Genomic DNA, 14,077 nt, shown 5'->3' on the forward strand with positions numbered 1-14,077 from the left:
AGTCGTCATCCCTGGATCATGACTACTAACCTCAACATAGTTGTAATAAAGTGTAGCTTAGTAACAAGGAGCAACAATCACTCAAAATGAAACAGGCAGTAGAGAACTGTATGACGAAGACTCATTTGTTTGACTGTGTAGATTTGTAATATAGTTCCAGGGAGTCCTTGCATAAGTAAGGCCCACAACCTACTGTTTTAAAGTCATATCTCCAATGAAATGTCTTGACCTTCTTTTAGATGTGTTGATAGCATGACACACACATCCACCCACACACATCTAACAAGTTCACAGGTACTTGCAGTCTTCTCTAAGTACGAGGCTATATCTATTCTTTGGTCAGGCCTGTTGGCCTTGTACACACAGGACCCTCCTACCTGCTCTCTGTGTCTCTGTGGTTTTCAGCAGGATGTCTATTCTGGTGTCAGTCAGTTGTTTTCACATTTGTTATTGTTGTTCATGTTTCTACTGACAGCTTGCAGTCACAGCAAACCAGTTCTTTATAAAATTACTTGGATATATATAGTTATCTGAAATCAGTTACAAACCACAAAGAACTGCTAATGAACTCTATTTGAACTCTCCAAGTTTAGCATCTGTGCCATGTGCGTCATGTGTAATACAGAACCATCTATTCTATATTGATAGCCTCAGAGGAAGGGGCCATTTTATTATGATGTCATGGGAGAACTAGTGCGTTCTCAATCAGACAAGTGTTCTAGGACTACTGCAGGGTTCTCTGTAAGGAGACCAATAGAGGAGGATCCTCCTTCTGATAGATTGCCTCCTATGAGAACAACAGTAACCAGACCAGTGATACAGAGTGGATAAAGTGTGTCATGTGTATTGGTTATATTAGGCTGGTGAGTCCAATCAGTGATGTACTCACAGGTGTTACACTAAAGTTAATGCATGTTTCTGTGAATGATAGGCAATGAGACTGACATACAAAGAATGAGACTGACATGACTTGTTTCATTCTGTAGGTGTTTATCCCATATACACTTCCACTGTTCTACCCCTGGTCACCTTTCTACATTTACATGTTAGTCATTTAGAAGATGCTCTTATCCAGAGCAACTTACTGGATTGAGTAGAGTTAAGGGCCTTGCGCAAGGGCACATCCTCGGTGAGGGGATTCGAACCAGCAACCTTTCAGTTACTGTCCCAATGCTCTTAACAGCTAGACAACATGTTCAATGTATAGAAGCCCTCCTGGAGTACAGTAACTGTTGATTGGTCTGTTCAAAATAATAATAGTTTTCCTTCAAATACTATATGTACATTTGGTTTTGCTTGTCTTCTGCAATGGAGAAACATTTAATAGAGTGTAACTAAAGTAAGGGTGAAAAAACAAATAGCCTACTATTTTGACCCAGGGCTGTCCAGACAGGTGAGAAAACAAATAGCCTACTATTTTGACCCAGGGCTGTCCAGACAGGCGAGAAAACAAATAGCCTACTATTTTGACCCAGGGCTGTCCAGACAGGTGAGAAAACAAATAGCCTACTATTTTGACCCAGGGCTGTCCAGACAGGTGAGAAAACAAATAGCCTACTATTTTGACCCAGGGCTGTCCAGACAGGTGAGAAAACAAATAGCCTACTATTTTGACCCAGGGTTGTCCAGACAGGCGAGAAAACAAATAGCCTACTATTTTGACCCAGGGCTGTCCAGACAGGTGAGAAAACAAATAGCCTACTATTTTGACCCAGGGCTGTTCAGACAGGTGAGAAAACAAATAGCCTACTATTTTGACCCAGGTTTCTCTAAAGAGGTGAGAAATAAAATAGTCTAATATTTTGAACCAGGGTTATCCAAAGAGGTGAGAAACCCACAAACCACCTGTCGTGGAAATTTCCTGTATTACCAAATCATGAGAGAGCAAACAACACACAAGTCAGAGTATATTATAAAGTCCCATCTTTAATTATATATGAGCTTCACCATAGCCCTGTGACTCTCAGATCAATTCAGTGTCTATAAATGAATTCCCTGAGAGTGCTTACAAAACAGTTCTTAGTATCATTTATAGCCAAGACACACCCATCTCAACTCACATGACGAATAACAGATCTACAAGAACATTACACAAAGAAAGATGTTACTTGAGAGAGGAGTATCCCATAGCCAGACAGCATTAGCTATAAATTATCATTCAGTTTGGTCTCCTAAAGGAAGTTCCTATCTCGTTCTTGGTACCACTTAGGACCAAAACATTACCTCATCTAATGGCATATATCAATGGTCAATTATAGATACTCCCATCTTAAATACAACCCCTCCTGGACAAGCTCACAGAGGGGAGTGACTGGCACACAGACATTGTGGAGCCAACTAACTGGTTCCCCATTAATCACGCCATCCCTTCACATGGTTTAGGAATAGTTACAGACACATTCACAGATAAGACAAAGCTGACCTCTCCCCACTCTGGGCCCCAAGTAACTGAGCCCAAGCAGAGAAGGGATAACTGCAAACTGCCAACAGTATTATTCAAAAAGAAGACATTCTAATGACAATAAATAAGATAAAACATTTTAATTATCTATGTTACCGAACTAATTCTGATTCTGCTACCACACACCAAACAAGTAAAATCTTCAAGACAGTTACTTGCATTCTACAGCTTCCTGTATCTCAGTGAGTCCAGCCAGTAGACTGTGTGACTCTGTATGGTGCAATAGACCACAAGACCATGGTTGTCTGAATGAGGCGTCAACAAAGAAGATTGGGTCCAGTTCAACCAATCACCCATTAGCCCTTTGTTGAAGTGTTGTATACATGGGTAGACTTACTTCACTCAAGATGATCTATTCAAAGATGGTGTCCCTGTTGATGATGTTTCTAAGTCTCAAACAAATGGAAAAGTGATCTAACTTTACCAAGGACTTCAGTGGGACTAAACGTCTGAGTGTGAAGAGAGGAGTTGACAGCTTTAACCTGACCATATCGAAGACACAGTTTATTTATTTTTATTTAACCTTTATTTAACTAGTCAGTTAGGGGACTCAGCTACATACTACTCTGCTGCTATTTAAATGGACAAAGTCAAAGGTAACCTAACTCAGTTCTATATTTTGGATATTAATTTTTCATCCATGATATTCTAAATACACATTATAAATTGTGTATTGTAATTGTAATAAATCTAAGCAGGACAATACAATTTATAGACCATGATATTAATAAGTCACTCTTTTCAGATTTAGAGTCCAAGAGTATGTCTATTGTACAGCAGCCAGGAGACTTTGTGACTCTGAACTGTACAATACACACTGAGACCTGTGTAGGATAACAGTGTCTATTGGTTCAGACATGGCTCAGGAGAATCCTGCTCATGAATCACTTACACCCATGGAGACAGGAGTGATCAGTGTGAGAAGATCTCTGAGGCTGGGTCTCCTACACAGAGCTGTGTCTACAACCACCCCAAGAGGATCCTCAGCCTCTCTGATGCTGGGACATACTACTGTGCTGTGGGGAGATACTGTTTGGGAACAGGACCAAGCTGGACATTCATAAGAACTGCAGAGTGAAGGAAAAGCATCCAACAAGTGCTCAACATATGTGGGAACTCCTTCAAGACAGTTGGAATATCATTCCAGGTGAAGCTGGTTGAGAGTATGCCAATAGTGTGCCAAGCTGTCATCAAGGCAAAGGGTGGCTACTTTGAAGAATCTAAAATATTTTGGTTACTATATGATTCCATATGTGTTATTTCAATGTTTTATGTGTTCACTATTATTCTCCAATGTAGAAAATAGTAAAAATAAAGAAAAACCCTTGAATGAGTGCGTGTGTGCAAACCTTTGACTGGTAGTGTATGTCAGTAGAGTAAATTGCTCTTCTGAAATCCCTGCATATGTTGCTACTTTTAGCATCAATAAATGTCCATTAAACAACTGATACTGACTAAAATAGACATGTTCCTTCTCCTGTGTTCTGTACATAAAGTATGTCTGTATGAATGTGTGCAGAGGGCTTCTGCAGACACAACCTACTGATAAATGCTAAACCCACCCATGCATACACCCACACAGCGAGATGTTCACAGGTACCTGCACTCTGTGGTCTGCTGTGAACACAAAACAAGGCCGTCTCTACGCTTTGGACAGGCCTGCTGGCCTTTTACACACTCTGTGTCTCTATGTGGTTTTCAGCAGGATGTCTATGTGGTGTCACTGTTTTCTCTCATTCTTTCATTGTTGTTCACAACCATGACAATTAGCAACACAGTCCACATATATACTGTATGTCATGTAGCCTATATCTTGTCACGTACAAGATCATAGGTTTAATTCATTCAAACTACAATCATTTGTTTACAGAGTTTAAAGAAGAAATTGTATCAATGTAAACTAGGCTACAGTGAAGAGGCCTAACCACCGAGGTACACCCCTACTAAACTCTCAACTAGTAGCCTACATTTGAGTTAGCACATGAATGACAGGGATAACACTGACTTTCATTCTGTAGGTGTTTCCTCCACATACCCTCACAGTAATGCTTCACCCCTGTTCACTGTACAGTTGTGGCAAAAAGTTTTGAGAATGACACAAATATAAATTTTCACCAAGTCTGCTGCCTCGGTTTGTATGATGGCAATTTGCATATTCTCCAGAATGTTATGAAGAGTGATCAGATGAATTTCAATTAATTACAAAATCCCTCTTTGCCATGCAAATGAACTGAATCCTCCCAAAACATTTCCACTGCATTTCAGCCCTGACACAAAAGGAAGGGCTTACATCATGTCAGTGATTCTCTCGTTAACACAGACGTGAGTGTTGACGAGGACAAGGTTGGAGATCACTCTGTCATGCTGATTGAGTTTGAATAACAGATTGGAAGCTTCAAAAGGAGGGTGGTGCTTGGAATCATTGTTCTTCTGTCAGTCATGGTTACCTGCAAGGAAACACGTGCCGTCATCATTGCATTGCACAAAAATCGCTTCACAGGCAAGAGTATTGCTACCAGTAAGATTGCACCTAAATCAACCATTTATCGGATCATCAAGAACTTCAAGGAGCGCGGTTCAATTATTCTGAAGAAGGCTTCAGGGCGCCCAAGAAAGTCAGGCAAGCGCCAGGACCGTCTTCTAAAGTTGATTCAGCTGCGGGATCGGGGCACCACCAGTACAGAGCTTGCTCAGGAATGGCAGCAGGCAGGTGTGAGTGAATCTGCATGCACAGCGAGGTGAAGAGTTTTGGAGGATGGCCTGGTGTCAAGAAGGGCAGCAAAGAAGCCACTTCTCTCCAGGAAGAACATCAGGGACAGACTGATATTCTGCAAAAGGTACAGGGATTGGACTGCTGAAGACTGGGCTAAAGTCCTTTTCTCTGATGAATCCCCTTTCAAATTGTTTGGGGCATCTGGAAAAAAGATTGTACGGAGAAGACAAGGTGAGCGCTACCATCTGTGTGATGCGCTACTGTGTCATGCCAACAGTAAAGCATCCTGAGACCATTCATGCGTGGCGTTGCTTCTCAGCCAAGGGAGTGGGCTCACTCACAAATTTGCCTAACAACACAACCATGAATAAAGAATGGTACGAACACATCCTCCGAGAGCAACTTCTCTCAACCATCCAGGAACAGTTTGGTGACGAAAATGGCCTTTTCCAGCATGATGGAGCACCTTGCCATAAGGCAAAAGTGATAACTAAGTGGCTCGGGGAACAAAACATCAATATTTTTAGCAAGAAACTCCCCAGACCTTAATTCCATTGAGAACTTGTGGTCAATCCTCAAGAGTCGGGTGGACAAACCTGACAAACTCCAAGCATTGATTTTGCAACAATTGGCTGCCATCAGTCAGGATGTGGCCCAGAAATTAATTGACAGCATGCCAGGGGGGATTGCAGAGGTCTTGAAAATGAAGGGTCAACACTGCAAATATGAACTCTTTGCATCAACTTCATGTAATTGTCAATAAAAGCCTTTGACACTTATGAAATGCTTGTAATTATACATCAGTATCCCATAGTAACATCTGACAAAAATATCTAAAGACACTGAAGCAGCAAACTTTGTGAAAATGTATATTTGTGTCATTCTCAAACTTTTGGCCACTACTGTACATATCAGGATATGTTCTATGAATAACAGTCCCCCCTATAGGTCATCACGAGTACTGCCTGTAGCTGTTGCATGGGGTGGGGATAAATCTATTTAAAGCACACGTTTGATACCAAGAGCATGGAGGTAAATGATGTGTAATGTATTTATTTAAAATGTACTGCATAGTTACCAGATAACATTATATTTTCAACCCACTTTAATGAAGGACATACATTTATTCTCTTTAAACTCTGCATCGGTATTGGACATCTTTGATTCAGTTGGTGCCTAAATAGCAAACTAAACAATTTAGCAAATATATATTTATCATCTAGACACCGCAAAGTGTATATGCTTCACCCACCCTCTACATAATATCCTACACAGTAAGCATTGGTTCACTTTGCATGGATTAATTTAGTGATTTTCAGTTACGAAGACCATGGTTGGCTGAATAAGATGTTAACAAAAATGACGCGTCCAGTTCGACCAATCACCAATAACCCCATAGTTGAAGTGTTGTCTACATACAGTAGGTGGACTTTTTCCACTCAACACACAGGTTGTGAAGAGGACATCTTCAATGATTGCACTGTGTCTGATACTGGCACTTCTTGTAGAGATGGGTAAGTCCAACTTTGATATTTCTCTGCTTAAGGGATGTATACTCAGGTACTTAATTGATGCAATTCATCAATTCTTTTTTTTGGCATATAAAGGACTTGTGTAAGTAATGGATTATGTCTCTGTGTGTATTTTAGCTGCTGCACAATCCTCGGAAATTCATCTTGTTACAGCCAATGTTGGAGAGACTGTGACTTTGCACTGCTTCTATAAAGGCAACATGGCACGGTACTTTATGTGGTACAAGCAAACAATGGGTGACAATCCTCAACTCTTATCAACCTTTTACAAGTATAACAAGAATGCAACATTTTACCACGAATTTAAGGGTAACACTCGCTTCTCAGTGCAAAGCGGTGAAGGAATGAATCACCTAAAGATCTCAGACATGCAGCTCTCTGATTCAGCCACATATTACTGTGGGAACTCGTATGCCAACCAGGTGGAGTTTGGAGCAGGAGTCATTCTCACTGTGAAAGGTACAACATCTGAATTTACAAACAAATGAAATAGTAACTCATTTTCTGCACTTATAATGTTAAGGGATTTTTCCACATTACGTTTTGGATACAATGGCTTAATTATGCTGTATTTGCATAATCAGATATGACTGTGTGTGATTTCAACAATGTTAACTTGGGACACAACATTGCAGACAGTTGTACTGACTTATAAACATTCTTGTCAGGTTCAGGGTCCAGAAACATGACTGTGCTCCAGCAGCCTGTGTCTGAGTCAGTCCAGCCAGGAGACTCTGTGACTCTGAACTGTACAATACCCACTCAGACCTGTGTAGGAGAACACAGTGTCTATTGGTTCAGACATGGCTCAGGAGAATCCCTTCCAGGAATCATTTACACCCATGGAGACAGGAGTGATCAGTGTGAGAAGAGATCTGAGACTGTGTCTCCTACACAGAGCTGTGTCTTCAACCTCCCCAAGAGGAACCTAAGCCTCACTGATGCTGGGACTTACTACTGTGCTGTGGCCTCATGTGGGGAGATACTGTTTGGGAACGGGACCAAGCTGGACATTCAAGGTAGGTGATACGGCTTGTATCTTAATTATATTTTACTGATCTACTGTGTGGAATATACATTGCCTTGCTGTTCTGAAGGTCCTTTATCAATGTTTGAATGTCCACAGGCAATAGGGCAGATCTTCTTCTCTTGGTGTACTGCTTGGGTGTAGGATTGGCTTTTTTGTTAATCCTGATCATTGTCCTTGCTTGCATCATGTACAAGATGAACCAGAGAAAGTGTCTGCAGTGCAGAGGTAAGTGACAACCTTTTAGAAGTTGCTCTTCTTTAACATTACCGTCTACAGATGTATCTGCATGGGAAGAAGGAGTTGCATCTTTATCTTTGAGGTGTTTCTTTTCAGGATCCGTCTCTCTGACACCATGTCCAGTAGTCTCTTCTACAGATGCAGGGGTAAGTAGAATTCCTTACATTTTGTATTACCATAAAAATATGTATGGACATGTTTATGTTAAATAATAACATATGTTATTATTTCCCCCTCCCACCTTTATAATTGATTCTCACAGAACCAAGATGGAGACAGTCTCCATTACGTAGCTCTGAATCTGAGCAACAAGAAGAACAGGTCTAGAAGACAGAGAGGTCACATGGAGACAGTGGTGTATGCTGGGATCAGACAGTAGAACTGGATGAATGAAACAGTCCAATAAATTCTCTTTTTATCAACTCTCCCTTTATTAACATTATTATCTGAATTACTGTAACACATAATTACTGTAGCTTCTTGAATTAAGTGCATTGCTTCTCTGCCAAACTCATTTTAAATGGACTTGCTTGTGACAAGATGAATAAAGCATTTAACAGCAGTCAAGACAAAGGAAGTTGAATGTATTTATTAAGGCCAAACTCAGGATCTTTAAAGGTGCAATATGCAGAAATCACTATGCCATTTCCTGGTTGCTAAAATTCCAATAGTTCACCTAATTTCAGTTTATGTGACAAAACAACCAATGTGTAGAGAATCATTGTACCATCTAAACCACTGTGAAATATCTTTTCAATAAGCAATAATATTGTATTTTCAGCTGTTATAAACTAGTTTACAAAACCGAAAGTAAAAGATGCAAAAACTAAACTTAAGAACAGGAAGCTTAGAACTAGAGCGCCTAGAATAGATCTAATGCTTCTTAGACTTGCTTTCAATGAGAAGGAAAGATCTATAACTCACATTTCTATGGGAATTTGGTCAGGTCGCCCAAAAAGTTACATATTGCTGCTTTAATAGTAGTGTTAAACCGTTTTTTAATCTCTTCTCGTGCCACTAACATGCCCTCAAACACACAGCAACCTATTTACATTGTCTGCAGTCTGTGATGACCACAAGGTGAGGATGTATCTGCGCTTTGTTAGAGCCTGCTAGTTTTGTACACAGGACCCTCTACTCTCTCTCTCTCTCTCTCTCTCTCTCTCTCTCTCTCTCTCTCTCTCTCTCTCTCTCTCTCTCTCTCTCTCTCTCTCTCTCTCTCTCTCTCTCTCTCTCTCTCTCTCTCTCTCTCTCTCTCTCTGTGGTTTTCAGCCGGATGTCTCAGAACTCTTAGCTCTCCGATACTGTAGGCTATACTACTTGCTCTTCAATTTGACCATTTAACAACAGTAAACCAACTCTTTTGATGAGGCATCTTATCTATACATAGCTGACTGAAATCTGTGAAAAAACACAATAAGGTATTTATTCGATCCTTTCACCTAGAGCTGTAGTTCTTAGTCAAACACAACACCGTTTTAACAATTAAGTATTATGACCTATAGGCCTAGAGGAATCTGCCTCCTCAATAACAAAATCATGGGAAGGGATAGAATCCCTTATTGAGGAGGGATAGAATCCCTTGCCATGATGGTTTTCTTCATTGTTAAAACGGTGTTGTGTTTGACTAAGAACTACAGCTCTAGGTGAAATTACCAAATAATTACCTTAGTGTTTATTCACAGATTTCTGTCCAACTGAATGTCTTAAATTAGAGATTGTTTTCCATAGATATTTTTTAAGTGAGGTGAAGTTCACAACTATCAGACTCTTGACGTAGACAACAGTATCTGTAGTGATATAAGAATACGGGATTCCAAACTTGAATGATTAATACCTAAATTTGTCCGGAATATATCAGGATATGAATATACCTATAATAAAATCTTTCTGTGTCTGATTCAGTCCAGCCAGGAGACTCTGTGACTCTGGACAATGTGAAGAAGATTGTCGTAACGGAATAAGGCGTCAACAAAAATGATGCGTCCAGTTCGACCAATCACCTGTAACTCCATTGTTGAAGTGTTGTCTACATTGGTGGACTTTTTCCACTCAAGACAAGTTGTGAGGAGGATGACAACTGCAAAGAGGTTCACACTGTGTCTGATATTTCCACTTCTTGTAGAGATGGGTAAGTCCAACTTTTATATTTCTCTGCTTTTGACATGTTCGCCCTTGATTTGGATGCTTGAGATATCACATGTAATACTTTACAGACACTTTGAATATTCTAAGTTGTGTTTGGGGTATGTAACAGCAAATATACTATATTGTTCATGTTCCTTAATAGATGTGGTAACTGGTACTGAATCCTCATCCATACTTCAGGACAGTGGTCTCATATCAGCCAACGTTGGAGACACAGTGATTGTGCACTGCTTCTATAAAGACCACATGGACATGTATTTCTCCTGGTACAAGCAACCCTTTGGAGATAAGCTTCAACTCTTCTCAACTGTCTATAAGTTTGACAGGAACGCAACCTTTTACCATGAGTTTAAGGATAACCCTCGCTTCTCAGTGGAAAACGGCCAAGAAAAGAACCACCTAAAGATCTCAGACATGCAGCTCTCTGATTCAGGCACATACTACTGCGGAAGCGCTTATGGAAGCAAGATGGAGTTCGGAGAAGGAGCCATTCTCATAGTAAAAGGTACATTTTTGTATAACTTAATTTACATATATGCAGTGTAAATATGAGGTATTATCTTATTCAGATGAGATGTTGAATTGGAAAATGTCTACAGTAATATTCTAGAGATTCAATGGGTTTATTGATCTTCTTGTCAGGATCAGGGTCCAGAAACATGACTGTGCTCCAGCAGCCTGTCTCTGAGTCAGTCCAGCCAGGAGACTCTGTGACACTGAACTGTACAATACACACTGAGACCTATGTAGGAGACCACAGGGTCTATTGGTTCAGACATGGCTCAGGAGAATCCCTTCCAGGTATCCTTTACTCGCATGTAGACAGGAATGATCAGTGTGGGAAGAGCCCTGAGACTGGGTCTCCTACACAGAGCTGTGTCTACAACCTCCCCAAGAGGAACCTCAGCCTCTCTGATGCTGGGACTTACTACTGTGCTGTGGCCTCATGTGGGGAGATACTGTTTGGGAACGGGACCAAGCTGGACATTCAAGGTAAATCTCATTTAATCTGTAAATATCCCCAACAATACAGTATATTTGTGCAAACAGCCTACCTCCAAATGATCCCATACATTTGTCTCAACAAGCTATACAATATCACCATCAGCTTTTGATGGCATACTTTACTGTTTGGTGATCTTCCTAAGCGCTCATGAATACAATATGAATTCTCTGATACCCTTTCCACAGTTCCAGATTATCATCCTCCATTTCATCTGACTCCTACTGTTCTGGCCTTGGTCGTCTCCAATATCCTTCTGGGGATAGTGACCCTTCTACTTGTCTGGGCGCTGTGCAAGACTCTGAACAGAGACAGCAGAGGTATTACGTTATATGTAATGTATCCAATGTATATAATGTTATAGGTGATGTATCTAAAGTTTCATGCATCTCTATGCAATGTACATTCTGTAAATATCAGTTAAATGACAACGTATAAGCATGGTTAATTAACTACATGAGTTTAAAAGAGATAGATTGTCATATAAAATAATTGCTTATAAAATCTTCCTCTATTTCAATCTCTTTGAAGGGAGGACAGGTGTCCCATCGTCCCAGGGCAATCAGGTAAATTTTACAACATTTATAAATATAGTATATTTGATGTATTTTCAAGAAACTGCCATCTAACTTTCTTTACAGCTAGTATTCAGCTTATTAGTGCTTTTTATGTTATTAAGCTGTCACATCTGCTCCTGCAATGCCCTCTACTGCTCATCCTGTGTCTCCTTGACCTGCCGCCACTCCTCCAGTACTCTCTCTCTCTCTCTCTCTCTCTCTCTCTCTCTCTCTCTCTCTCTCTCTCTCTCTCTCTCTCTCTCTCTCTCTCTCTCTCTCTCTCTCTCTCTCTCTCTCTCTCTCTCTCTCTCTCTCTCTCTCTCGCTCTCGCTCTCGCTCTCTCTCACTCTCTCTCACTCTCTCTGTGTGTGTGTGATTGTGTTGGCGTAGACAGGTATACTGGAGTCAGAGCAGATCCCCACCAGCTGCAACCTGTTCCATAATCAAGACCTCTACAAATACGCAGCCCTGCCACTTCCATACTGCCAGATTGTAATCTCTGCCTATTCTGCCCGATCTGACTCTGGTCCCTGTCTCCTGTCCCATGTCTCGTTATCCTGCTTCTCTGTCCTTGATTTCCCACTCTACTACTCCCTTGAATTCCACCCCAGACCTGCTTACCCTGTCTCAACCCCTCCCGCTCCAGCCTCAGCCGCCGCACCTGGTTTCAGAACCCGACTGAGTCTCCCCTGACCTGCACTCCATCTCCCCCCTGTGTTTCAATAAATGCCTTGGTTGCTTCATCCCCGTCTCCTCATCTGAGTCTGCTCTTGGTTTCCCCTGTTCCACTCCGCGTAACATAAGCTTTCTCGGAAGCAATAGGTCACTGTACTAGATATAGCCTACTTATCTTCGTGATCATTGAACTTCTGTCTGTCACTGTTCCACTGGCTGTCAGGTCATTGTAGTGGGTGTACAGTGTTTTCTTCCACAGGAGAATAGAAACATTATATAGTAGATCATGCTGTCATCATAATGTATTTTCTCATGGCTCCACCCCCCTCAGAATCAAGACAGTGACGTGTTGAACTATGCAGCTGTCAGTTTCACCCCCAAGAAGAAGTCCTCCTCTAGAACAGTGAGAGAGAAGACCAGCAGAGAGGATGCAGTGTACTCTGATGTCAGATACCTTCAGCAGCAGTGAAATATATCACCACTGTGACAAAGACACCAAGAAGCAACATTTTATTATTTAGTAACTTAAATTACTTAGTAATTTACAAGTCAACAAAGAAAACTTTAACACTGTCTTTGTTAGATTTACATAATGATCCTGTCCAGCCTTAAATAGCCATAACTTTTGACAGTTTGTAAGAAATCATCTGATAGAGAATCCCATTTTTGCTGTATGACTGTGCATTTTTAACATAATAAACCATTCATTTATACACTCCGTTCATCTCTATTCTCTGTCTACAGAACATCTCTGCCACCACATATACAAATATACAAAATGATTAAAAGGAATATCAGTTTAGCTGAATATGTGTCAGGCTCCATCACACCACTAAAAATGGAGGAACACCAACACACATCTATTTCTTATCACAGAAGAGGTGCATTTTTTATTTAACCTTCATTTAATTATGTTTAGTCTCGTAGAGATACAAATACATTTTTTCAGGAGAGAACATGAGAATCTCTCTGACTCCACATACCGCACATATAGATATACACTTTGCTTTATAAGAAGTGAAGTGCCGGTTTACGCACCTACCAGGCAGTAGTGGTGCATGGGTAAAAATACTGGGGAAGCCAAACCATATTACAACCTATGTGTTGTGATAATTGCATTGTTTTCTCTATAACCTATAAATTCATATGCCTTGAGACCGTGATACACAAGCCTAACGGCCGAGACAATAGGGGGACACATTGGCAGCATAAATTCACATTTTCCGACCACGAAACAACTATTGATTTAGAACCACGGAGAGTTACCGCAAGTCGCAATGAAAACAGGAACTGCCTCCACCATTCCAGCACCATTTCAACTTCAACATTTCACCCCCAAGCCATACGACTCCTGAACAGGTAATAAAATGGCTACCCGGACTATTTGCATTGTGTCCCCCCCCCTCCACCCCTCTTTTACGCTGATGCTACTCTCCGTTTATCATGTATGCCTAGTCACTTTAACTATACATTCATGTATATACTACTTCAATTGGGCCGAGCAGCCAGTGCTCCCGCACATTGGTTAACTGGGATATCTGCATTGTGTCCCACCACCCGCCAACCCCTCTTTTACGCTACTGCTACTCTCTGTTCATCATATATGCATAGCCACTTTAACCATATCTACATGTACATACTACCTCAATCAGCCTGACTAACCGGTGTCTGTATGTAGCCTCGCTACTTTTATAGCCTCGCTACTGTATATAGCCTGTCTT

At 40.9% G+C, this 14,077-nt stretch overlaps 2 protein-coding genes and 1 long non-coding RNA gene across 6 annotated transcripts in view; all 3 read left to right on the forward strand.

Annotated features, from left to right (window-relative positions):
* Nucleotides 1-2,702: 2,702 nt before the first annotated feature.
* Nucleotides 2,703-3,794, forward strand: LOC127906745 (uncharacterized). Its single transcript, XR_008062742.1, has 2 exons — nt 2,703-3,057; nt 3,207-3,794. It is a non-coding gene; the product is annotated as an uncharacterized LOC127906745 (long non-coding RNA).
* Nucleotides 3,795-6,606: 2,812 nt separating this feature from the next.
* Nucleotides 6,607-8,530, forward strand: LOC118392031 (uncharacterized). Its single transcript, XM_035783648.2, has 6 exons — nt 6,607-6,688; nt 6,824-7,165; nt 7,375-7,725; nt 7,833-7,961; nt 8,070-8,119; nt 8,236-8,530. The coding sequence occupies exons 1-6, from the start codon at nt 6,646-6,648 to the stop codon at nt 8,350-8,352; spliced, it is 1,032 nt and encodes a 343-aa protein (XP_035639541.2). The 5' UTR covers nt 6,607-6,645; the 3' UTR covers nt 8,353-8,530.
* A 1,355-nt stretch (nt 8,531-9,885) lies between these two features.
* LOC118392026 (uncharacterized) overlaps nt 9,886-14,077 on the forward strand; it is a 56,307-nt gene continuing 52,115 nt past the window's right edge. For 2 of the 4 annotated variants that reach the window (XM_052459715.1, XM_052459713.1), the window contains exon 1: nt 9,889-10,104. In XM_052459715.1, the coding sequence (XP_052315675.1) occupies nt 9,951-10,104 (154 nt within the window). In that variant the 5' untranslated portion in view covers nt 9,889-9,950. Of the gene's footprint in view, nt 10,105-10,263; nt 10,627-10,763; nt 11,115-11,312; nt 11,445-11,655; nt 11,691-12,687; nt 13,075-14,077 lie in introns of those variants that run through there. The other 2 variants (XM_035783644.2, XM_052459714.1) reach the window with 2 other exon arrangements.

The sequence above is a fragment of the Oncorhynchus keta genome, chromosome 13, assembly GCF_023373465.1.
Source record: "Oncorhynchus keta strain PuntledgeMale-10-30-2019 chromosome 13, Oket_V2, whole genome shotgun sequence".
Lineage (NCBI taxonomy): Eukaryota > Metazoa > Chordata > Actinopteri > Salmoniformes > Salmonidae > Oncorhynchus > Oncorhynchus keta.

Coding starts and splice junctions, on each gene's coding strand:
- LOC118392031 (XM_035783648.2), top strand. CDS start 6,646: ATGATTGCACTGTGTCTGATACTGGCACTTCTTGTAGAGATGG. Junction 6,689..6,823: donor GGCACTTCTTGTAGAGATGG/GTAAGTCCAACT, acceptor TGTGTATTTTAG/CTGCTGCACAATCCTCGGAA. Junction 7,962..8,069: donor AAAGTGTCTGCAGTGCAGAG/GTAAGTGACAAC, acceptor GTTTCTTTTCAG/GATCCGTCTCTCTGACACCA.